The sequence below is a fragment of the Drosophila ananassae genome, chromosome XR (assembly GCF_017639315.1).
Source record: "Drosophila ananassae strain 14024-0371.13 chromosome XR, ASM1763931v2, whole genome shotgun sequence".
NCBI classification, from domain to species: domain Eukaryota; kingdom Metazoa; phylum Arthropoda; class Insecta; order Diptera; family Drosophilidae; genus Drosophila; species Drosophila ananassae.
In genome coordinates this window covers 20,443,786-20,465,670 of record NC_057932.1, presented here as the reverse complement: position 1 = coordinate 20,465,670, position 21,885 = coordinate 20,443,786, and the positions used below count along the sequence as shown (strand labels likewise).

At 50.4% G+C, this 21,885-nt stretch overlaps 3 protein-coding genes across 5 annotated transcripts; 1 reads left to right on the top strand and 2 right to left on the bottom strand.

Annotated features, from left to right (window-relative positions):
- Positions 1 to 3: 3 nt before the first annotated feature.
- LOC6501819 (proline-rich protein 36) lies at positions 4 to 11,803 on the bottom strand. Of its 2 annotated transcripts, XM_014904098.3 has the most exons (6): positions 11,704 to 11,803; positions 11,365 to 11,624; positions 9,345 to 11,193; positions 720 to 6,008; positions 431 to 661; positions 4 to 369 (listed from the first exon to the last, which is right to left on the bottom strand). In XM_014904098.3, the coding sequence occupies exons 2-6, from the start codon at positions 11,368 to 11,370 to the stop codon at positions 179 to 181; spliced, it is 7,566 nt and encodes a 2,521-aa protein (XP_014759584.1). In that variant the 5' UTR covers positions 11,371 to 11,624; positions 11,704 to 11,803; the 3' UTR covers positions 4 to 178. The 2 variants fall into 2 exon arrangements, with proteins under 2 accessions (XP_014759584.1, XP_001966863.1); XM_001966827.4 differs by lacking the exons at positions 9,345 to 11,193; positions 11,365 to 11,624; positions 11,704 to 11,803 and adding exons at positions 6,280 to 6,414; positions 6,965 to 7,087.
- LOC6502009 (sulfite oxidase, mitochondrial) lies at positions 7,102 to 9,325 on the top strand. The gene is made up of 2 exons (XM_001966828.4): positions 7,102 to 8,346; positions 8,400 to 9,325. The coding sequence occupies exons 1-2, from the start codon at positions 7,443 to 7,445 to the stop codon at positions 9,218 to 9,220; spliced, it is 1,725 nt and encodes a 574-aa protein (XP_001966864.1). The 5' UTR covers positions 7,102 to 7,442; the 3' UTR covers positions 9,221 to 9,325.
- Positions 11,804 to 11,918: 115 nt separating the features above from the next.
- LOC6501817 (platelet-derived growth factor subunit A) lies at positions 11,919 to 21,712 on the bottom strand. 2 transcript variants are annotated; one of them, XM_014904097.3, is made up of 6 exons: positions 21,416 to 21,711; positions 15,573 to 15,926; positions 14,149 to 14,236; positions 14,061 to 14,087; positions 13,512 to 14,002; positions 11,919 to 12,538 (listed from the first exon to the last, which is right to left on the bottom strand). In XM_014904097.3, exons 2-6 carry the CDS (start codon positions 15,858 to 15,860, stop codon positions 12,446 to 12,448), a joined length of 987 nt encoding a protein of 328 aa, XP_014759583.1. In that variant the 5' UTR covers positions 15,861 to 15,926; positions 21,416 to 21,711; the 3' UTR covers positions 11,919 to 12,445. The 2 variants fall into 2 exon arrangements, with proteins under 2 accessions (XP_014759583.1, XP_044573504.1); XM_044717569.1 differs by lacking the exon at positions 11,919 to 12,538 and adding an exon at positions 12,811 to 13,041 and having other exon boundaries at positions 21,416 to 21,712.
- Positions 21,713 to 21,885: the final 173 nt, after the last annotated feature.

Sequence of the window (21,885 nt, the reverse complement as noted above, 5' to 3'; positions counted from 1 at the left end):
ACATACATCTTACGAAATGTATTTTTTGGAAACCTCTCTCGGTTTCGGTTCGAACATGGTTATTGCGCTTAAGACTAGTTCATTACGATCTACACACTAGGCATCCAAAAAAAAGTCACCACTTCGAGGCTTTATACAATGTGATCTTTGTAATGTATGTTGCCGGTTCTGGCCGGGATTAGGCACAGACCTTGCCCTGCTGCTGGCTCTGCAACTGGTGCTGTTTCTTCTCGCGCTCCCGCCGCCGCAGCTTCTTCCGCCGCCGATCGATGACGGAGAGCTCCGCCTTGATGGTGTTGTAGGCCTTCCTCAGGTCCTGGATCTGCTTGCGCAGAATGGTGATGCACTCGTCGGAGCTGAGAGCGGGATCTGCAGGAAAGAGGATCAGAGATAAGAGATGAATTTCCACAAGAACCGAAGAAAACCTTACCTAGCTCCACGAGGAAGTTGTAGGGGCACGGACGCACTCCCGACTGGCTGCTGGCCAGGGAAGCCTGCAGCGCCGCCTGCTGCTGGGCCAGGTGCTGGGCCTGGGCCTGCTGCTGCTGCTGCTGTTGGGGATTGCTCTGCGGCATCAGCTGCTGGCGTGCACTCTGCCGCTGCTGCGTCTGCCCGGAACTGGGCGCCAGGTTGTCCGAATTGTCATCCGTGTCGGAGCCGGCTGGGGAGGAAGGAGGAGTGTGAGCTAATCCCGTAATGGCTTCCAATGAGCAACTTACCTGTGGCCGTGGCGGTCTTCTGGTTGCGCATGCCGGACACTTGGCGGCGGCGCTTGCTCAGCGACTGCAGCTGAGCGGCGACCGCAGCCTGGGCCGCCTGGCTGAGGGGAACCTGCTTGCGGGTGCGCTTCCTCTTGTTGAGGACGCCCATTCCACCCGCCTCCAGGTCGTGCTCCAGTTCGGCGTGCTTCTTGGTCTCCTCCCCGCTCTCGTCCTGGCTGGCCGAGTCCGGCGAGCTGGTCGCCGCCGAAGGAATCACTTCCGAACCCGTTGCGGCCGCCGTCGACTGCTGGGGATTGGTGGTTTGGATCTGGATCTGTTGCTGGATGGCGGGCACGGCTCCCGGCGGCGGAGTGTCGGGCGGCAGGGGAGCTATGCCCGAGAGTCCGGCCAAAGCCGGGTTGGTCAGCTGGTCGTCCTTGCCGCCGTAGAGGGGCGCCGGGCTGCCCGGAATCGTCTCCTCGCAGAGCAGGTTGATGGACTCGTTGTGGGGATCGCTGATGAGCGGAGAACTGGCCGCGGGCGCCACCACATTGCCGAAGATCTCCTTGCCCACGGCGTGCATGACGAAGGGGCGCGCCACCACCGGGGAGCTGGTGCTGGAAGTCTCTCCGGCATCCTGGTCGGCTATGTAGCTGGTGGGGATTTCGGCGGGCATCGGTTGATCCTGCTGGAAGCTCGTCGCGGCTGCAGGTGCTCCGGATGTGGCTACTCCGGCTGCCACTCCCGTAACTCCGGCAATCAGTCCCGATCCCATGGGAGTGGAATAGGTCTTCAGGAGCAGACCGCCAGCCGGGGATTCGGCCAGTTTTGGGGATGGCTGGAAGCCCTTGGGCGAGGCCAAGGCCTGAGCCGGAGATCCGGGACTGTGACGCATCACGGTGGCCATCGCCGCCGCCATTGCCGCCTCGGAGGACTCGGCCGCCGCCGTGGAGGCCACCATTAGGGCTGGCGTGGCCACCACCACGGAGGCGGGAATCTCGGGCAGCACTATGGGGATGCCGAAGGAGCTAAGGCTGCCCTTGGCCTTGGATGCCTCCGCCTCGGATGCCTGGAGCTTGGCCAGGGGCGGTGGTTGCTGCGTCACCGCCGACAGCTTGCCGGCGAAGGAACTCTCCGTCAGCTTGACCGGAATGGGTGCCTGGATGCCGGGCTGCGCCTTGCCGCCCACGTCCAGTTTCACGGGAGCCGGGTCGCTGCTGCTGGTGGCCTCCGTCTCCGCCGTCAGGGTGGAAATGTTCTGGCCATCCTCCTGCCCGGAGCCGGGACTCTTCTGCTCGCCCGTCGTCGTCGTCGTTGTCTGCTCCTCGGCAATCACATCCTCGATGACCAGCCGCTGCTCCGAATCGGTGCTGTCCATGGACTCGTCCGAGAAGCCGCCGGCGCCGGCCGTCACCGTGGAGTTGGGGGTGTTGGCTGCCGGCGGTGTGCCGGCCGTGGAGCTGGCCAGGGAGAGGGCGCCGCCCACCGGCGTCTTGCGCTGCTGGATGGCGCACTCCAGCTTCTGGATGGTCTCGCTCAGCTCGCTGTTCTTCGCCGGCAGCGAGGACTCCAGAATGGACTTGGTCTCGGGACTGCTGGTGGCCGGGCCGGGTCGATAGATCTCGCCCAGAAGCGGGCCGGCTGTTTGGATCTTCAGGGGCAGCATCATGGTCTCCCACGGCACCACCACAGCGGCTGTCGGTGGCGCCGACTGCACATCAGCTCCTCCTCCAGCTGCCGATGCTGCTGCTCCTCCAGCTGCTGCTCCCGTTCCGGTTGCTCCTCCCGCTGTTCCGCCCGATGCCGCGGTAATCTTCGCCGGCATCTCCACCACCGGTGGCACTGGCACCGCAACCGGCGGCTTGCTCTTGTTCTGCTCCACCTCCTCCTTCTTCTGGCTGATCGCCTTCAGCACCTTGTCCGCTATGGAGGTGGTCTTCTGCTTGCCCGCCCCCGCATCCAGGCCGAACACGGCCGTCGCTCCCGCCAGCAGGATCTTCACGTTCTCCAGCTGCTCCAGCTTGTTGTCCTTGGAGCCCTCGCCGGAGCTGTAGCCGCTGCCCTCGTTGGAGGTGCTCAGCTCGAAGACGTTGCGGGTCTCGATGAAGGGACTGCCCACAATGTGGGGCGCTGGTGCCGGCTTCACGGGATTGGGCGGTGTGCTGAGTTTGGGTGTGGCGGTGCCTCCGCCCGCGGGCGGCGTACTGGGACATATCGGGCCGGAGGACGGGGCCAGGGGTGCGGCAATCACGGGAGGGGCCACGGGCGATATTGGTGGCACATTGCTGCTGCTGCTGCTGCCACTGGCTGGTGGCGTGGCTGGCGGCGGTGGTCCCGGCGGCTGCAGGGCATCCGTGAGGGCCCTCGTGGTTTCCTGGACCGTCTGGGCGAGTTCCTCGTTCAGAGCCAGGATGTTCAGATTGAAGCTGGGCGACTTGCGGAGGGCATCGAAGGGCGTGGCATGATGTGGCGGCGCCAGTTGGGCGGGACTGGACGCACCCGGAATACCTCCTCCACCTCCGGCTCCCGGCGGCGTGGTGTGTACCTTGATTTGGGTGCCCACTGGTCCAGCTGGCTGGTTCACCTTCAGATTGGGCGGCGACTGCTGCTGTTGTTGCTGTTGCTGCTGCTGCACTTGCTCCTTGTCCAGCTTGTAGATCTTGGGCTTCTCCAGGCCTTGCGGCGGCTCCTTCAGCGGCGAGCCTCGTTTCTTGATCTTGGTGGGGGCCTGGCCCCCGGACAGTCCGCTGTATGCGGCGGCGGGCGGCAGCTGGTGAGGCTCCTGGCCAGCCGGTTGGATCGACTTGAGGGTCTGCTTCCTGGGCATGCCACCGACCACCGTGGCCATTATGGTGGTGAACACCGATGGTGGCGCGGCCGGAGCAGTGGGCACGAGCACCGATCCCGAGCCCCCTCCGGTAGCTCCGGCCATGGGCGAGATGCGCTTCTCGAACTCGAACGGTTCCGTGTCCTTGAACTCGTACACGTCCGAGGAGAGCGACTTGCTCATGCCCAGGCCGGACGAGCCGGCGGAGGTGGTGGCGGCGGCGCTGCTGCTACTGCTGCTGTACTTGCTCTCCTTGGAGCTGGCGGCTGGTGGGTTCGGGGGCTGGGAGGTCGATGGACCGGGCGCAGCACCTGGCGCTGCAGCTGCAGTGCCACTGCTGATCTCCAGCTTGCTCATGTCCGGCAGAGATCGAGTGGCCGAGCTGGAGCTGCCGCCGGAGGCACTCGAGCAGAACGAGCTGGAGGACGAGGACGAGGAGGAGGGCGAGCAGGCCGCCGGCAGCTCCACCTTCAGACTGGCCACCGGCTCGGCGAACTTCTTGGCCTCCATGGCGGCGCCACTTGCTCCGGCTCCCGTCGGCTTCTTCAGCAGCTCGGCCTTCTTCGCGGAATGCTGTTCTCCGGACTTCTTGCCGCCCACGGTCAGCGGCTTCTCCACTATCACCGAGGTGTACTTGGCCGATACGGATGGGCCGCTGCTACTGCTGATACCACTGGCTCCCAAGTTGGTTCCGAATCTGGCCGGGGCTATCAGGCTGGAGGTGGTGGGCTTTATGTCCGGCCCGGAGAGGAAGGGCTTCCCTGGCTTGGTCGCCTCCTCAGCCTCTTGTTTCGGTTCCACCTTGGGCTCCGCTTTGACGGCCGCATGGGGCTGCTCCTCCCGCTTGGACACCTGCTGCTCCGCGTGATGGGAGAGCTTCCGTGGCGGCTCCTTCTTGGCCCCCATCTTGGGCTGCTTGCGATAGTCCGATGACTGCGAGTCCTCGTCCACAAATGACTCCGTTTCCGAGGACAGCTCGGTCGAGCTGCTCTTCGCCGAGGACTCCACCTTGGGCTCCTTCTTGACCGCCTCCTGTCCCGGCTCTGTGCTGGGTTCGCTCTTCACCACCACGTCCTTGCGCTCCTCGCCCGTCAGCAACTGGGGCTGGAAGCCCTTCAGTTCCGAGCGAATCTCGCTGAGATCATAGTCGCGGCCTTTGGTGGAAGCGGCGCCACTGCTCATGGCGCGATTGCCGCCGGCTCGGGATCCCCGCGGTTGTTTGGCCGGCTCTGGCGCAGGTCCGCTTGCTCCTCCTGCCCCTGCCGCGGTCGAGTCCTCCTCCTCGTCGGCGTCTGAGTCGTCGCTGGCATTTCGCGGCGGTGCTGTCACGGTCGCCACTCTCCCCGCCTTTCCAGACGACTGGGCAGCATGAGCCTTGCCCACGGGTGTGGGCTTCTCCTTGGCATTCTGCCGCTTGGGACGCCGTACCGGCTCATCCGAGTCCGAGTCCGATTCGGTGGCCATGGACGCGTCCGACGGACGGCGCGGATTCGCAGCACTCGGCGGGACGCGAGTGGGCCGCTTCTTCTGCTGCTGGAGCTGTGGCTGGGAGGCAGCTGGCGATTTGGTGCGACTGGCCCCAGAGACCACTGAGGACGGGGTCGTGGAACGCGGCGGCATGGAGTCACTGCGTCCGCGGCCTCGCTTGGCTCCGCTGGCGGTGCTGCTATTGCCGGAGTTGGCACTGTTGGGCGTCTTCAGCACCCCGCCGGAGATCGAGGCGGGCGTGGAGATGACTCCGCCCATGTTGGGGGCTCCTGTTCCGGTGGCCGCTCCTCCTGAGGCGGACACCCCAGCCGACGGTGGAATCTTCGAACTGCCATCCTTTCCTGATAGTTGCTTGTCACCTGGTCCTGGCGGCTGTTGCCCCGAAAGAGAGCCAGTGCCGCAGCCGCCTCCTCCTCCGCTGCCACCTGATCCGCCGCCTCCTCCTCCAGAACCGCCGCCGGATCCTCCACCACCGCCGCCGCTGCCACTGTTGGCCGAGGAGGTGCTCACTGTGCGCGTCTTCTGCTTGGAGCCCTTGGTGAGATTCTCGGCGATGCGCTCGCGGGGCACCCACTCGTCGTAGCGATTATTCCAGCCGGTGTAGTGGACGAGGTACATGGGCACGCCCCTCTGGACGCTGATCTCGATGACCTTCGCCTCGTAGGTGCTGCCGTGGGAGCTGGGCGACTTCTTCTCGTGGTAGTTGACCTTCAGCTTGTCCCCGATGCCCACGACAAAGTCGCCGGTGTCGATCTTCTCCACGCTGATCTTCTCCTTCTTGCGCTTTCCGCTGCCCGCCGTCTGCTTCTCCTCCTTATCCTTGTCCTTGTCCTTGTCTTTGTCCTTCTCCTTATCCTTATCCTTCTCCTTGTCTTTGTCCTTGTCCTTGTCTTTATCTTTGTCGGCCTGCTTGGTCCGCTGGTGCTTCTCCTTCTTGGTTGAGGTGGGCTGGGATGCGGCCGGAGGGGCTGTGGCTGAAGGGGCTCCAGGAACTGTCCGGAAAAAAAGGAATATGATGAAATTAGTTGTTGTCTTCAGTGTTGTTTTATCAAAAGTTTATTGGGGGTTCCCCTCAAATGTGTTCTGATAAGAATTCTTCCAAGAAATCCCTAATTTGGACAACATTTTCGAGCCAAGGTCACACTTTTTTTAAGAACACGCTAACGGGAGTTTGATTTTGATGAGTTTTTACTAAAAAGGTATTAACATCGATGTGATTAGAAAGATTTGAGTTAAGATAGCAATAAATATTTAATATTTTACCTAAAATCATGTTGGAGCATCATCATGGGACTTTCAATCCGAATTCCTTTTTATGTCTTATATATTTTTAAGATTTTTTTTCATTATTTACAAACAGTTTAATTAATAAATCCCTTAAAAATCCCTTAAACAACTCTGATAGTCGAAAGAAGTAAATAATTTACATTTTTTTTAAACAGACTTCATGCGATATATTATAGAAACATTATCTCTTCCTCCATCTATATCACAGACTAACTAAATCGGGCAATAAGGCGCCCATATAGAACATAAAATCATAATCAACATATATTAATATCGGATAATTATATACATATATCCGCGTAATATATGCGATTTGTTTTCTTTTTTTACCCAAAAGCTTCCCCAGTTAGAGGGAGAGGGGTATACAGTTGATAAATGGAAGTTTCGCTCTACAATAACAAAAGCCAAATAGCTGGCAAATAAAATAAACAACAGAGCTTGAACAAAGGCACATTTGTTGCATTAACTCTCTATAGCCCCCCGTATAACCCATCGTTGTTTACAAAAGCAATTTTTCACCAGATTCTACGGATCGGAGTGAGAGGGAAGATGATAACTTGTATTTTTGTCCAAAATAAACGGCACTTGTTGCTTTCTTTTCCAGTCATTTGTTTACTATTTTTATCATCCTTTTGTTTATTTATTTTTGCAATCTACCCACTTGTGCGAATTTACAAGCCTACAGCGTTTAACTTGCATCTTTCTATATATTTTTTTATTAATTGCTTTTCGCCGACCCGATACTCGTGCCTGGCTATTGACCGATGCGATAGCTGTTATCGATAGCAGCCGGCACGGCAAACAGGTGTGTCGGCGTGCGTGCGTGCGTGTACTGCGTGCCTGCGTCAATAAGAAGAAAACAAACAGAATCAACAAGAAATTAGCGTTGCCCAGATTGCTTATCAATAAACTGATGGCCGGGGGGTTCTGGGGTCACCGCAGAACACCGAAAACCATATCATTAGCTAGAGGAGCAGCCAAGTGTCCAGCTGTGCGGCGACGGCACCGGTAGTTGTTAAAAAAAGCGAAGAAGAAGAAGACGCGGGGGAGCGACCCCCGGATAAGCTTGGAATCAAATCAAATTTTGGCAAGATTACTGCCGAGCCAGGGAGGAGGGGATCTGCCCGGGTTACATAACCATGCGCTTGCTGTGGCGCACCTTTCAGGGACTGGCCAAGTCCAGGAACCGTCGGCTTCTGGCAACCACAACCACCAGGTGGAGTGGCCGGAACCAGGAGGAGAGGGAGCAGCGGCAGGATCACCAATGGAGCCACCCTGACAGTCGGCTGGAGCAGCTCCTGTACGCCACCTACTGGGCCGGAGGTCTGGCTCTGGCCTACCATTGGCTGGGCCCCAAGAAGACCGACCTGCTGGCCAAGGAAGCGCCCGCCGGGAAGGACGACGAAGAGGAGGTGGCCCGTCTGTGGCACGTAACAGTGAGAAGCGACCTGCCCACCTACAAGCAGGCGCAGGTGGAGAGCCACAACTCGGCGGAGGCACGCATCTGGGTCACCTACGGCCTGGGGGTGTACGATGTCACCGACTTTGCGGAGAACCATCCGGGCGGAGACAAGATCATGATGGCCGCCGGCAGTGCCATCGATCCGTTCTGGGCCATCTACCAGCAACACAACACCCTGGAGGTGCTGGAGCTGCTGGAGGGCTTCCGGATCGGCAACCTCGAGGGCGGCCTGGCCGAGACCAGTGTGGAGACCGAGCTGGGCTCACCCTGGGCCCAGGAGCCCCAGCGACACGCCCTGCTGAAGCCCGCCTCCAAGCGGCCCTTCAACGCGGAGCCGCCCATCGGAATGCTGGCGGAGAACTTCCTGACCCCCAACGAACTCTTCTACGTGCGCAACCACCTGCCCGTCCCGGTCATCACGGAGGCGGAGTACGAGCTGGAGATTGAAACGGGCTGCGCGAAGCCGCCCCTGACTCTGACCCTGGCGGGGATCAGGGCCCTGCCCAAGCACTCGGTCACCGCGGCCATCATGTGCGGCGGCAACCGGCGCTCGGAGATGACCAAGTTCAAGGCGGTCAAGGGTGAGTGATGGCATGTGTTCGGATCTTCTCATTTTCCTAAACCAAATCCGCAGGTCTGTCGTGGGGCGCCGGAGCCGTGGGAAACGCCAAGTGGTCGGGAGCCAGGCTCTGCGATGTCCTGGCCCAGCAGGGCGTCAAGCCGGACGAGACCCGGCACGTCATCTTCGAGGGCGCCGACCTGGACCCCACTTCCCACCCGTACGGAGCCTCCATTCCCCTGGCCAAAGCTTTGGATCCGCGCGGAGACGTCCTGCTCGCCTACGAAATGAACGACGAGCCCCTGAGCCGGGATCACGGCTATCCCATACGGGTGATAGTGCCCGGCACGGTGGGGGCCCGCAACGTCAAGTGGCTGACCCGGATCGTGGTGGCCGACCAGGAATCGGACTCGCACTGGCAGCAAAACGACTACAAGGGCTTCAGTCCGAGCACGGACTGGGACACCGTGGACTTCAGCAAGTCGGATGCCATCCAGGCCATGCCCGTGACCTCGGCTATCTGCACACCGCAGCCGGGATCCCGGGTCAGGGTGGACGAGGACAAGGACGGGGGACACGTCACCGTGAGGGGCTATGCGTGGAGCGGGGGCGGACGGAAGATAGTGCGCGTGGACCTCACCAACGACGAGGGCCAGAGCTGGCACGTGGCCGAGCTGGAGCAGGAGGACCAGCCCGACGGCCGGCACTACGGCTGGTCCCTGTGGACGGCCAGGCTGCCGGTAACGGAGGCCCAACGCAAGGGCGGCGACCTAGAGATCTGGGCCAAGGCCGTGGACTCGGCGTACAATGTCCAGCCGGAGAAGTTCGAGCACATTTGGAACCTGCGCGGAGTTCTGGCCAACGCCTACCACAAGGTCAGGGTGAAGCTCGTCTAGGACGCTTGTCGGGACTGTGCCCGGAGAACCATTAAAGATATTTTAGTCTCATGAAGATGTGACTTTGGCGGGGGAATCCCAATAAACAGAAACTGGCAGTTAGAAGGGGAATCTTTGGACTTACCCGACGGCGAGGCATCTCGACTGCGCTGCAGCTCCGTGGAGTTGGCCTTGCTGGAGGCGGAGGCGCTGCTGCCGGAGCTGATGTTGGTCTCCTTTTCGGCACTGTTCCTGGTGGCCGCCGCGGCTGCAGCAGCCGCTTTAATCTTGGCCAGCGGCAGGTCCGCCTCCGTGTCCTTGCTGGACGATCCAGTAGCGGCCGATCCGCTGGCAGAGGATGTGCCTCCTGCTGCCGATGCCGAGGCTGTGGCAGCCGTGCCAGTGGAGGCCTGAACTGTGGCCGCTGCCGGCGATGCTCCTCGTGCCGCGCCGGCTCCAGACCCTGGTGGCCCCGTGGATGACTTCTCCTCGTACTTCTCCACCAGACTCTTCACCTTGCCCTGCTGGCTGCTGGCCGCCGAGCCCTTGCGCTGCTTCTTGGTGGTGGGCTCCACCACCACGCTGGATTCGCTCGTGTTCTCCGACTCCTCGGCCGCCGACTGGGACGCCGTGGAGGCCGCCCTGGCCGGCGTGGAGGCTGCTGCCGCCGAGGCTGAGCTGGAGGTGCTGGCCAACTGATTCGGCTGGGCGAGCTTGCTAATGGTTTCGGTCTTTGTGGTTTCCGTGGGCTTCGGCGAGGCCACCGAGTTGGCCCGCACCAGGCTCCGGCCCTTGCTGCGGTTGGAGTTGCGGGAGGTCATCAGCATGGAGCAGCCCAGCTTGCGGTGGAAGTCGCCGTAGGGCTGCAGGAACTTCTTGTACGCCTGCTTCACGAGATTCATGACGCTGACGGTGCAGGGCGTGAATCCCAGCCGGACGGCGATCAGCTTCCATTGGTTCTGGGAGGTGACGCGATTGTAGCCACCGCGCTTCTGCACCGCCCGGAAGAGTCGGTACAGGTCCACGTCCCGGCTCTGGATGGAGGGCACCTTGTTCAGCGGGGTGCCGCGATCATCCATATACTTGTACAGTTGGGCCACGAAGCGATCCTTCTCCTCGTGCGGCTCGTCGTCGGAGGAGTCCGAATCGATCTCGCCCTCATCGTCGCTGGAGAGATTGGAGAGGCCGAACAGGGAGTCGCGATCCCAGTGCGGCGGCAGGATGCTGCTGTCGAGGAACTCCAAGGCCGCCTGCACTGCAGGCACGTCCTGTTTGCTGGCCACTTCGCGCGTGAACTCGGTGGCCTCCTTCTTGGGCACCGTGTAGTAGCGTCCGTCCTTGAACGATCGCACCAGGTACTCGTCCTTCACCCGAATCCTGACCGTGGCCTGGGCTGTGGGCGCCACCACGAGGGCGGGGAACCACTTCTCCTTGTCCTTCTTCTTCGACTCGGTCTCCACGCACACCACCTTGCCGATGTTCTCCTCCTTCTCGTTGACCACCTCCTTGGCATCGCTCTCGTCATCGTCGTCGGAGCTGTCCTCGTTTAGCTGGCCGCGCCTTCGGCCCCTTCTGCCGCCCACCACGGGATTCCCGAAGTGCTCCGGATGGGTGAGGGGCAGCTGGTCCAGCGTTTCGCTCTCGTTGAAGTGCCGCCCGCTCTTCAGGCACAGCGCCGTCCGCCGCAGGGTGGTGATGTCCCCGTCATCGAAGACCACCGTGTACTGCGAGCAGTCCTGGATCTTGGTTATGGTCGCCTCCACGGTCTCCTTGCGATCCGGATGCCGTACTTCGACAACGGCGCCGACACGCAGCTGGCCTGTGGGTGCCTTGATGGCGTCATCCGAGACGATTCCCGAGCCCAGGCCCTGCTTGTAGGCCACCTTCACCTTGATGTTGCGCACCACCTTGCTGACCTTGGCCTCGCAGAAGGCTCCCTTGTACTTGGCACTCACTTCCGTGCCCACCGGCAGCGATGGCGGATCGTCCACTTGCTGGAAGTGCAAAAAAAAAAAGGCATTATTGTTGGTTCTATGTCTGGACAAGCCCTTTCTGGTGCTGACGCGCTTTCTAGAAAGCACCATCTCCCCCCCAGAAGTCTCTGGAGCGTGGGTGCAGTCTCCGCCTCCCCTCCGATGACTTTGTTTTGGTTCTCCGCCTCTCACCTGCATCTTTTGCTGATTATCTCGTTCGTTGCTTCGATTATCCGGTACTGGAGCGGACTTTAAACACTCCACTTTATCATTGCCACCATTTATTTCTCACTTAATTCCCTTTATTGTTTATAATTTTTTTTTTTATTCGGTTGCAGCGTTGTCGCTCTTCTTCTTCCTTTGCTGCGCCACCCCCCCGATGAGGAGATGATTGTTTATATCCAGGACGATTTTTTACTGAGAATTCGGTGTCCTTCACGTTATTTCAACAGCTGGAATAATAATGCATTAATTCGAAATATATTCCACGGCTAACCGACTCCAAGAACACTCTAATTTGACAAAATTTACTTTAGTTTATGTTTTTGGCGCATGAAATTTTCTCTAGAGATGAACGACTGTCGATAACACTAGCGCTGTTATCGGTATATTCAATGTTTTGTACAGTGTACAGTGTACTGTTACAGGGGATGCTGACTAACATTCTGTTATATTACACTGTTAAGGTTAACATTTCATGTTTATGTTAAATTTAAATTCCCATTTAATACAATATTTTCAATATATTTTATAATTGGTATTTACTTTTTATTCAAAAATTGTAGACTAACCTTAAATTTAACATTTTCGTACAAGAGTTGTTAGAAAGAAATCAAGACACTAGTCAACATAAGTACACTTTTGATTTCTATAATTTTCTAATTTTGTGATACACATAAAGTTTTATTTAATAATTATAACATTTTTGTATTAATATTAACATCAAAGTGGTGCTTGATAGAATTTTTGGGAGTGGTTTTTAACAATTTTTACATTTTAAAACGCAAACATGAAACAATACCTAGTTTATACAATTGAATTTTTAAAAAAATGTATTGTAATTTTTCGAAGGGGAGGAAAATACTGAAAACAAACTTGTTTTGTTTCGTAAATAGCCTAAGATTAATCAATAACTATAAATAATAAAGTACATGTGGTTGATTTCTTGGTTGGTTTTCTTCTCAGTACTCGGGGATTCCATGCCCCTCCAGGAAGTGGTCGTTCCTTCTCCATCCTCGTACTTCTCGTACTCCTTAATCCTAGAATTTTGCTCTCAGACACTGTACAGGGTGGTGTTATCGGTTTCCACCGATATGGCCTGGACAATAAAGCGTTTTCGATCCAACACGTCGACGGGTGCCATCGGCTAAGGGATTGAAAAACATACAAATTAAATAAAATAGTGATAGGTTGTAATCATAAAGGGAGACGACCACACTAGCATTCCAGTGTGACCAGCAAGCTAAGAGGTTCAGGAAGCCGTTATTGGGAGGATCGCGGAGTGGAAGCAAGCCGAGTCGTTTTTAGTGGCATTTATGAGGGAGGAACTGTTAGGAGCATGCATTTAAATAATAGCAGGATTTAAATTATATTATAATAAAATATTAATATTACATTTAAGCAAGACAAGTACTCACATCACAATCTGTGCCTCAACTCAGCTACATAAGCTACGTATTTCATCCTACTCCCTAGGCTCTAGTTCTAGTTACTAGTTCTAGTTAGTTATTGTTACTTTAACAATATCACAAATGGCTTAAGTTTCAAAAGAGTTCTTAAAAACGTTTACAAAATTGATCTTAACGAGAGTAAGTGGTAAGTGGTAAGTGTGGAGTGTAGTTTCTATGTGTAATACTGGACATTTTTGATCTAAAATGAAACACAAAAGAAACAAGAGTAAGAACATTTAGAAAGTGGACAAATTTTAAATTCAAAAACAGGGACAGCTGGACAAACAAATGGAACGAGTTCAGGTTGGATTAGAACACTTGAACAAATTCAAATAAAGTATTAGTGAAGAGAAGGGGTGTACTCTAGCTTGTATTTTTAAATAAATAATATTGAGTTTTTAATACAAATAAATAAATAAAGAAGAAGCCTCAAACTGGGAACTTGGAAGCCTCAAAAATTATGGAAAAATATATCCTTGTCGATTGGAAGTGGAGGGAAGCGGTCTTAAGATAGATAACCACCACCGTTAACCAACCGCAAACCAACCAAGTACAGCACACCCGACCAGACCACATCCCAGACTAGCAGGAGGAGCAGGCAGGAGACAGGAGACAGGAGACAGGAGCCTCGGGTAACCGCATCGCCTAACGGGTTGTGGGGGCACTCACGTCGGTGCATTTGCACTGCGTCTCATCGAAGACGGTGCCGGTGGTGCAGCTCAGGTTGTAGCGGCACGCACAGGTGCAGTTGGCATCGTCCCAGTACTTGACGTCCAGCTGCTCCAGGCACTTGTCCTTGGCGTCCGTGTTGTGGCACTCGCACCGGCACAGCTCCTGCCGATACGACTGGTAGGCGTTGCAGTCGCCCTCCTTGATCCGGCAGCCACAGCGGCACGCCAGATGCTGTTCCACATCCACGATGGTCACCTTGCGGCGGGGCTCGGCTCCACTACGGTCCCCCCTCCACACGCGCATCTGGACGATCTCGGTTTCCGTCGGCTGGCAGGTTATCAGCGTCGATCCGCAGCAGCCGCTGCACCGGTTCACCCTGGTGCAGGCCGGGGTGTAGAAGAAGTTGCTGCTCTCGGCTCCCGGCGGCTTCAGTTCCACGATCGTCGGCTGGGGGGAGCAGCTCGCGGCACTGGCGAACCTGATGGCAGCTGGGGAGTGGAGGAGTCATTAGGTTTCTTTCTTTCTTCAAATTATTAAAAATCTCACCTCTGGGGACATGACGCTTCACATTTTCTGCAAAAAGGAGCATAAATCAGTTAATATATTGGGAGTTGGGGAAAGAATGTGGACTCACCCTTGGAGGAGGCTTCCCCGGAGACATCGTAGTCCACAGCAGTGACGTTGCCCAGCTCCGAGCTGGAGACTCCCTCCAGCGGCAGCAGCTGTGGAAGATCATTAGACGCTCGATTAAACCGAAAAAATTAATCGAAAAACATTCATTCGGTGTTAGTCATGGGACCCGGGGGCACTACTACCGACTGGAGAGTGGGGCTTGGATGGCCGGATTGACGTAGGAAGGCGGACGTTCACTGAATGGAAGTGGTGGCTTAATATGTCAGTTGGGATCTGGAGATGCGTCACCTGTTTGTTACATTATATTAATACAAATTTATTTATTTGTTAGCCACGTGCCGGGGCTGTAGATTTTGTTTTGGAATTCATGCTCCGACCAATTCGCACGTCGCCTTAGCCAAGTTAGCCATTCTAGCCACTCCAGCCACTCCAGCCACTCTAGCCACTTGGCCGTGATTCATTAGCGATGTATGATTGTTAATTGCTGTTCGGCCGGAGAAAGTTCAAGGGCAGGTGACAAATGATCTGCGAAATGAATTCACAAATCGCAGATAAAAGATACTGAACAGGAAGAGATTACAGAAGATCCGCCCCATTCCACCTACTCTATTTTCGTTCTGATAAACTGGCATTCTTTGGACAGGAAATGAAGCCGCATCGCAATTACAATTGGCTCGAATTAAACCCTAATTGCAAACTGATATCGGACTGTGTTATTGTTTAGACTTCTGTTCTGGCAAGTGTTTATCCAGCCGGGAGCCAGAGCCACCTCCAGAGGGCAGTTCTCCTGTTTATCTTGGCATTGACGCAAACAAAATAAGAGCTGGGAGCCACGGGGCGTATGAGTAACGTAACACCCAATTAAAAACCAACTATTTGTCTTGGAATCAAGACAAGTGGGGTGCTATCAATGCCGCAGAAACACAAACACTGCCAGAATACACCAGAAAAGATACTATTTAGAAAGAATTTCCCTCAGTGTAGGCAACGGCGCCAGGGTGCCGAGGTTTCGAGGCTTCCATGTCGGGGGTCTAGCTTTGGGGGATGGGGTTGTGATTTGTGATTTGGGATGAGGAGCCGGTGAAGCCTCTGTGTTGGCTGGATTGGATGGTGCTTCTTATCAGAAGGCAAATAGCAGCGAGATGACGCCGAGATGACGAGTCTGACCTAAAAATGCAGTGTCTGGGACCTACAGACGCCTTCATTTTAAAATAAATCGAAAAGGGTGTTGGAAGCAGTTCAGTAAGTCGCAAAATAGACCATAGTAGGTGTTGTGAAATAAACTACAATGACGTGAACAAGCGTTGCGGTAAAGCTTCCGGTCGAAAAAAGGCACGTACTGCAGAAGCTACTACCCGCTTTTATTTCACTTTAATGAGATAAGTTTTATTGTTTATTAATATTTATTATGTGTATTATATTCACCGAAGAGTCCGAGGGGGTAGAGCTGGCCCCCTGGCAACAGCTGCCCTCTTCCGCCGGCGCAGCAGCTCCGTCCACCTGCCGCAGAAGACGCACCTTCGTCTGTGTGGACTCGGCGGCGGCAGATCCCGATCCTGATGCTGGCCCGGAGGCGTAGAAGAAGCGCTGAGCGGCCTGGGCACTGTTGGTGTTGGATAGCGCCACGCCCACTGTCCTGCTGGCCAGGGGCAGGATCAGCAGGAGCAGCAGCGGCAGAGTCTTCGGGGGTTTCCTATTTCTGGTTTGTGTCATGGCTAGTTGACTGTTAGCTGGTCTGTTAACTTCTAGAGGTTGCTGTTAAGCCTTAAATTAAGGTTTCTGTAAAAAAAAGGGTTCCATTTAAATTAATTGTTTTTACATTAAAAAGGCTAAAATAGGCATAGTTTTTAGGAAAACCTACTTAAAATAGATGATACTTTTTTGATATATTGTTTTTTTTTAAATATTTTTTAGTCTTAAAGGGCTTAAATAAATGTTTTTTTAGATGTTAGCTGGTCTGTTAACTTCTAGAGGTTGCTGTTAAAAATGGTATTATTTTAATTAATTGTTTTTTGAATAAAAACGGCTTAAATATAAAGATTTAGGAAAAACTACTTAAAATAGATCATACTTTTTTTGAATAATGCTTTTCTCAAATATTTCTTACACTTAAAGGGCTTAAATAAATGTTTTTTTTTCTAAAAACTTTTCAAAACTAGAAAAATAAATGTTCCCAGTCTCTCCACTGTCTTGAAGATTTACGACTTGATTTATTATGTCAGAGTCTGAGATTTGTTTTTGTTTGAGTTTACTTTTGCCGGCTTCTTCTCCCCCAGTTCTACAATGTCAGATCAGAGCACTTCTGGGGGAACAGGTGGGCGGGCGGGCACCTGTCGAATTGGGGTCAGATCGGTGGTTATGAATGCGCCGTTAAATGTTGACCAACGACAAAATCTTTTTATGGCCAACTTGACATTGATACCAAAATAAAAAGCGAACAAACAGATAGTATAAAAGAAGTCTTATCAACACCCCCGGCACTCGAATAGTGTGTGCACATACATAATGGTGCGTCAGGCATATCAATAAGACACTTCGGCCGCCCGATTGCATGACAATGGCCATAAAGCCAGGAGGCCAGGAGGGTGGAGGAGGTGACTCAGAGTCTCGTAAAGATATACCCCTTGATCGCAAATCCAACTAACAAATAGCGGAAGTCTCTAAATTGGCCAATAAAGTGGGGAATTATTAGTTGTTTCAGGAAGTAGTCTAAATATTTGTTGGAAAATGAAATATTTCTTGAAAAAAAGTACTTTTGGCCATTTGCGGGGGTCGAAATCTAGACTATAGTTTCAAAAAATGCTAATTTTAGGAGCTATTTGATGGGAAAAAGTGACTAAAATAGTGTGTGTTTCTATCATTTATACAATTTTTTAATCTTTATAGCTATTATTCCACCCATCACCTCTATCCATTTCATACAACCCTCTAGAAAACAGAAATTACAGGGTATCTTTAAGACAATGCACTGCCACATTTGGCTATGAATGGGCCCCGATTGTTCGTGGCTTGTTTGTCCGATTCTCTAGTTTATTATATGAGTGTTATGGCCAGTCCTATGGCCTGGGGACCTGACTCATAGGACAGGTCAGAAGAAAAGCGGCCCTACAGCCGACAGGATTTCGAAGTTTCCCGTCTCTGAATGTGAATAGAATCTAAAAAATATCCATTTCCTGTCTCGTAGATTCAGAAACGGTTGTTGTTTATTTGAAGAACTCAGAGTTCTCAGGTTCGGCACTCTTTTTTCCTGCTGATCCATTGAAATTCGTTTCGTTATTTGTTATTATTCCCGTTCCGATTTGCGATTTCTGATTTCAGACTCTTTTTAGAGTACTGCTCGAATATGAAAATTCTTATTATAGGTCAGTTCGCGTTTCCCTTTCAGTTTCTTGTTGTTTCTGTCGATAGCGGAACGCACGCCAGCAGATAGTGGCCTATGCCATATGGAATATGATTCTATATAGTGGCTCCGGCTCTGGCTCTGGTCAAGGCGCTTTATCAGCTCGGCAAACACCATAGAAAAGCTCATAGTGATTTGCCATTCATTCATAAAAATGCAAAACAATAATAATTGGAATATAGAGGCCTGGGAAGCAGAGGAAATCCCGAAGAAGAACTATAAACATTCGCCGGAATCGGCACCCCCATGGAGAAAACTATATAGCACCAATATAATGCTCCGGATGATTGCAATACACTTCTTAGGAGCTGTATTAAATATAAAATGAGAAGTTGTCATTAAAAATGATCAAGAACAGCATTATTTTAGGAAATTAAATCATTTTATTTCTGCCAAGAAATATTTTTATTTTTCATCAGAAGGTTCTCAAAAAATTGTTCATGGAAATTTATATAATTAATTTCTAACTAAGAAAGTTATAAGAACTTCTCAGAATTTAGCACAGAACTTCTTAATTCTTAGATTTTTTCTTAAAACTGACTCATTTCAAGATTTTCAAATAAGTTTCCAAGTCCTAATTCCTTCCTTATTCTCAGAATCTTATAGAAAAGTATATATTTTATACTATAGTTTATATTATATTATAGTTATATATTTTTAACCTTTAAAAAAGAGTCTAGCTTAGAACTAGAATAGAACTTAGATTAAGTGAATGTCATGAGATACTTTTTTCATAGAACTAGTTGCGAATTATAGTGCCCTTTAGGGAAAAATCTTAAAAAGAGACTAGAAAGAAACAAGAAAAACTTAAATTATTAATCTAATCTAATAGTACGTTTAATTATAATTATAACAAAAACCGAGATAAATATTTTTAGTTTATTATTTAAGGTCTAAAATTATTATATATATCTTTAAACATTTTTGTATAGAAAAATGTAAGAAAAAGAGACAAGGACAAATGTGAATAACGGAATAAGATATATAACTGTACAACTCATTAAACATTGTAATGTTGAACAAATTTAAAAACAGTCCCCGTATCCGTGTATCCACAAGTAAAACCAAAACAAACTCCATGGAGAGTATCTGGAGGGGACGGCAAAGACGGTAACTGTAAATAAGCACAAACAACAGTACAGGAAAGGAGATAGTCGCCAAGAGAGGAGGCTGGGAGGCTGGAAGGCGAGTGAGGAGATCAACTGCTGTTTAAAAATAGCTCACGGCTCCCCCCACTCTCTCTCTTGTAACAGTAAATTTTTGCTCCTTTTATTCCACTCTGTGTTTGTTTTTGTTTTTTTTTTTTCTCTCTCCTCTTTTTTTTTGATCAAGAGTTGTAGGTGTAATGGGAGTTGGGGGGGCGGGGAAGTGTTTGTTTGTGAACTGTAATCAAGAGAGCCTCGTATCAGCACGCGCTCTGGCTTTCCATTGTTTCCCCCCTCCCCCTCTGCTCTTCTAACTCTGGCTCTGGCTTTCCTTAACAGTTAACCAAATGCCGATTGATATGACAGCTGAACAGTTGTTATTGTTATTGTTATTGACAGTTTTTGTTTTTTCTTCCTACTCTGCTTTCTGCCGGTGGAGCTGCTGCTGCTGCTGCTGCTACTGCTGCTGTTACCGGGTGCCCATTTCATTAACTTTATTTTTCTTGCCGCTTGCACACACCTGTGTGATTCATCTTGACATTCCTTTGCCCCCTTGCTTTTGCTTTTGCTTCTGCCTTTGATATTTGCTTTTGATCTTTGCCTTTGGAATGCGTGTCTCTCTGTCTTTGCTTCTGCCTTTTGGCTCCAGACTCCACAAATGTCAACAAGAGATGGCTCTTTGGGAGTTATTTGGTCTAGAATCTGGAATCTAGATTCGTGAACCTGTCAAAGGTCTCCTTAACCCGCTTAACGGTTAACTGTCTGGGCCGCTCTTATCAGCTGTGTTTTCTGTTGCTGTTGTTGTTGTTGTTTTTGTCACTGGAAAGAGACGCCACTACACGGCTAGAAAGAGGGGCAAGCATCGAAGGCTGACTGATTACAAAATTTAGCACGTTTTTTAATTATTAAGTACAAGCATTAATATTTATGGCGTAAGCAGTGAGGTTTTTTTTTATATTTCTTATCCAACAGGGTATTCTGGGGGATATTGGGTTTTAAAAATATATATAGAATTAAATTAAAGGCTTAAAAAAATAAATTTTTATAATAAAAAAAAAATAATAATTGGCCCATTTAAGCTACTTAAATAAGCTAAAATTAAGTTTTAGGCCAACAAAATAAATATTTGATGAAAAATAATAATATTTTCCTGACAGAGTCGAACCCTGAGCCTCAATCTTTATGTAGTTTATTACAGTTTATTAATATTTATTTTTAAATTCCGCCTTTGCAGGTGTCTTGTGCCTCGAATTGTTGCACAGTGCGTCACTGGAAGACTTTTAAGATTGAGTTTTAAGCGAAATCGAAAGGAATCATCAGAGTCCTACCGACATGGGCGGTCCTCAGAGGGAGTGTTTCTTCATTACTGAGGAATTTCAATGATAAGGATGGGCGGAAGAGGGGAGAGGCACTAGAGGGCGTGGCACCACCAGGGAAGAGTCACAGAGCTTGTCTCCTCTGGGTCTTTGGCTCAGGCAAATCAATTACAATATAGGAATGGAGATAACTCCGGAGCATCCATGGGACGGATGATGGGATGGGTTGATGGGATGGGATGATGGGATGGGGCGACATCATCAACAACAAAAACAATAATAAAGAACAAATAGGAGGAGGAGGAAGGAGGCCCAGGAGGACAAGGGCCAGAAGGGTAGCGGTTGCAACAAGATAAATTATGGATCTGATGACCCCCCTAGGGGTGTCTGTCTGTGGAATGTGGTTTGAAGATAAACAAAAAAATTGGAAAAAAATAGTTACTGACACTTCTAATTATAAAGAAATTAATAAGCAACTAAGCAGAACTAAGTTTAGTCAGAATAGATCACTAAAAAATAGTTGACAAATAAAATAACTTAAAGTGACTAACTAAAATACATTTTTATATTACTAATTATGAGAATATAACAATTCGCAGAATATAAAAATGATTAGTTATCTGAATTCTTGACTTTTCATTGATGGGTTTTTTCTCTCAATAATATTAGTAATTTATTTTTGATGTAATTTAGTTTAATCAGCTGATTTGTAAGCAATTCACATAATTCACACACGAGGCTTGACTTTTATTTTGAATATTGATTAAAGCCAGGTTTAGACTTTGTGGCTTAAATCCATTTTTTTTCTGAGCTGGGCAAGTCAAGCGAGACTATTTTCACAAGGGGGGTTTTCCACAAACACACACTCACACACCAACACACACACACACACAGTCACACGAATCGGAATAATTTAAAAAAAAAAAAAAACGTTAATTACAAATGTACTTTTCATGTATTTTTTTATTGTAACAACTTTGTTCTCGTTTTAGTCAAAAGCTGTTATATTTGTTTTAACAATAAAACGTCATACACTTGAAAAAAAGAGTTGGAGAGAAAAACAACTATCTCAAATATATTTAAAAAATTTTATAATTTTTTTTTATAAAATTTCCAATATTTTGAACAGATTTTTCCCTTTTTTTAATTTTGAAAGTTTAAAAATTTAAATAATTTCTCTCTCTGTACCAAAAGCTTGACTTTCAGGCCCGGCTTGAATGAATTCAAAAAAACATTCAAAAAAACGAAAAAAAAAAATTAAAATCAACAAAAACAACAAACAATAACAAAAAGCGGTTTTTGTTTAAATGTTGAGGGTCGCTGGCTTGAATTTGTTTTTAATTTTAACTGTTTTTTTTTTGCAGGTGCACAGACTTAAATATTAAAAACCTTAAAGATTTTACTCACTTTTTGGAAAACACTCGAAAAACTTTCGGTTGACAGAAATATCAAAAATATTGGCGAAGAACAGAACAAAAAAGTGGAAAAAATATGAAAACAGAAAAACAGTTAACAGAAACGGAAACCACGAAAAAATTGTTATTTTCTTGTCTCTGATAAACGAACGCGACTGCCGTGAGGGCGGAGGAGGCGTGGCGATCGTTAACGGCGAGCGGGGTTCACGCGGAGAAGCGGTTAAAAAATGGTTAAAAAAAAGTGCGATCGCCGTAGCAGAGAGTGTTGGAGCTTTTATACTAGGGTTGTTGATAACTTATCAATATATCGATACATCGATATGCCCCATATCAAAGTCTAGCGAAGTACTTTGCCTATCGAATAACGATATTTTTGGAGTTTTGTGGTTCGTGACTTGGCTTTTCTACGCCACTGATCTTTAAAGTACTTTACGAGAGAAGAAATTTTGAATTTTTTGAAAA

What these genes read in the sequence shown, in the direction of transcription:
- LOC6502009 (XM_001966828.4), top strand. Translation starts at nt 7,443, where the DNA reads ATGCGCTTGCTGTGGCGCACCTTTCAGGGACTGGCCAAGTCCAGGAAC. An exon ending in CAAGTTCAAGGCGGTCAAGG is followed by an intron (nt 8,347 to 8,399) that starts GTGAGTGATGGC and finishes CCAAATCCGCAG; the next exon opens with GTCTGTCGTGGGGCGCCGGA.
- LOC6501819 (XM_014904098.3), bottom strand. An exon ending in GAAGACCGCCACGGCCACAG is followed by an intron (nt 662 to 719) that starts GTAAGTTGCTCA and finishes CTTCCTCCCCAG; the next exon opens with CCGGCTCCGACACGGATGAC. An exon ending in CAACTTCCTCGTGGAGCTAG is followed by an intron (nt 370 to 430) that starts GTAAGGTTTTCT and finishes TCTTTCCTGCAG; the next exon opens with ATCCCGCTCTCAGCTCCGAC.
- LOC6501817 (XM_014904097.3), bottom strand. Translation starts at nt 15,860, where the DNA reads ATGACACAAACCAGAAATAGGAAACCCCCGAAGACTCTGCCGCTGCTG. An exon ending in CTACCCCCTCGGACTCTTCG is followed by an intron (nt 14,237 to 15,572) that starts GTGAATATAATA and finishes GATCTTCCACAG; the next exon opens with CTGCTGCCGCTGGAGGGAGT. An exon ending in GAAGCGTCATGTCCCCAGAG is followed by an intron (nt 14,003 to 14,060) that starts GTGAGATTTTTA and finishes TCCACTCCCCAG; the next exon opens with CTGCCATCAGGTTCGCCAGT.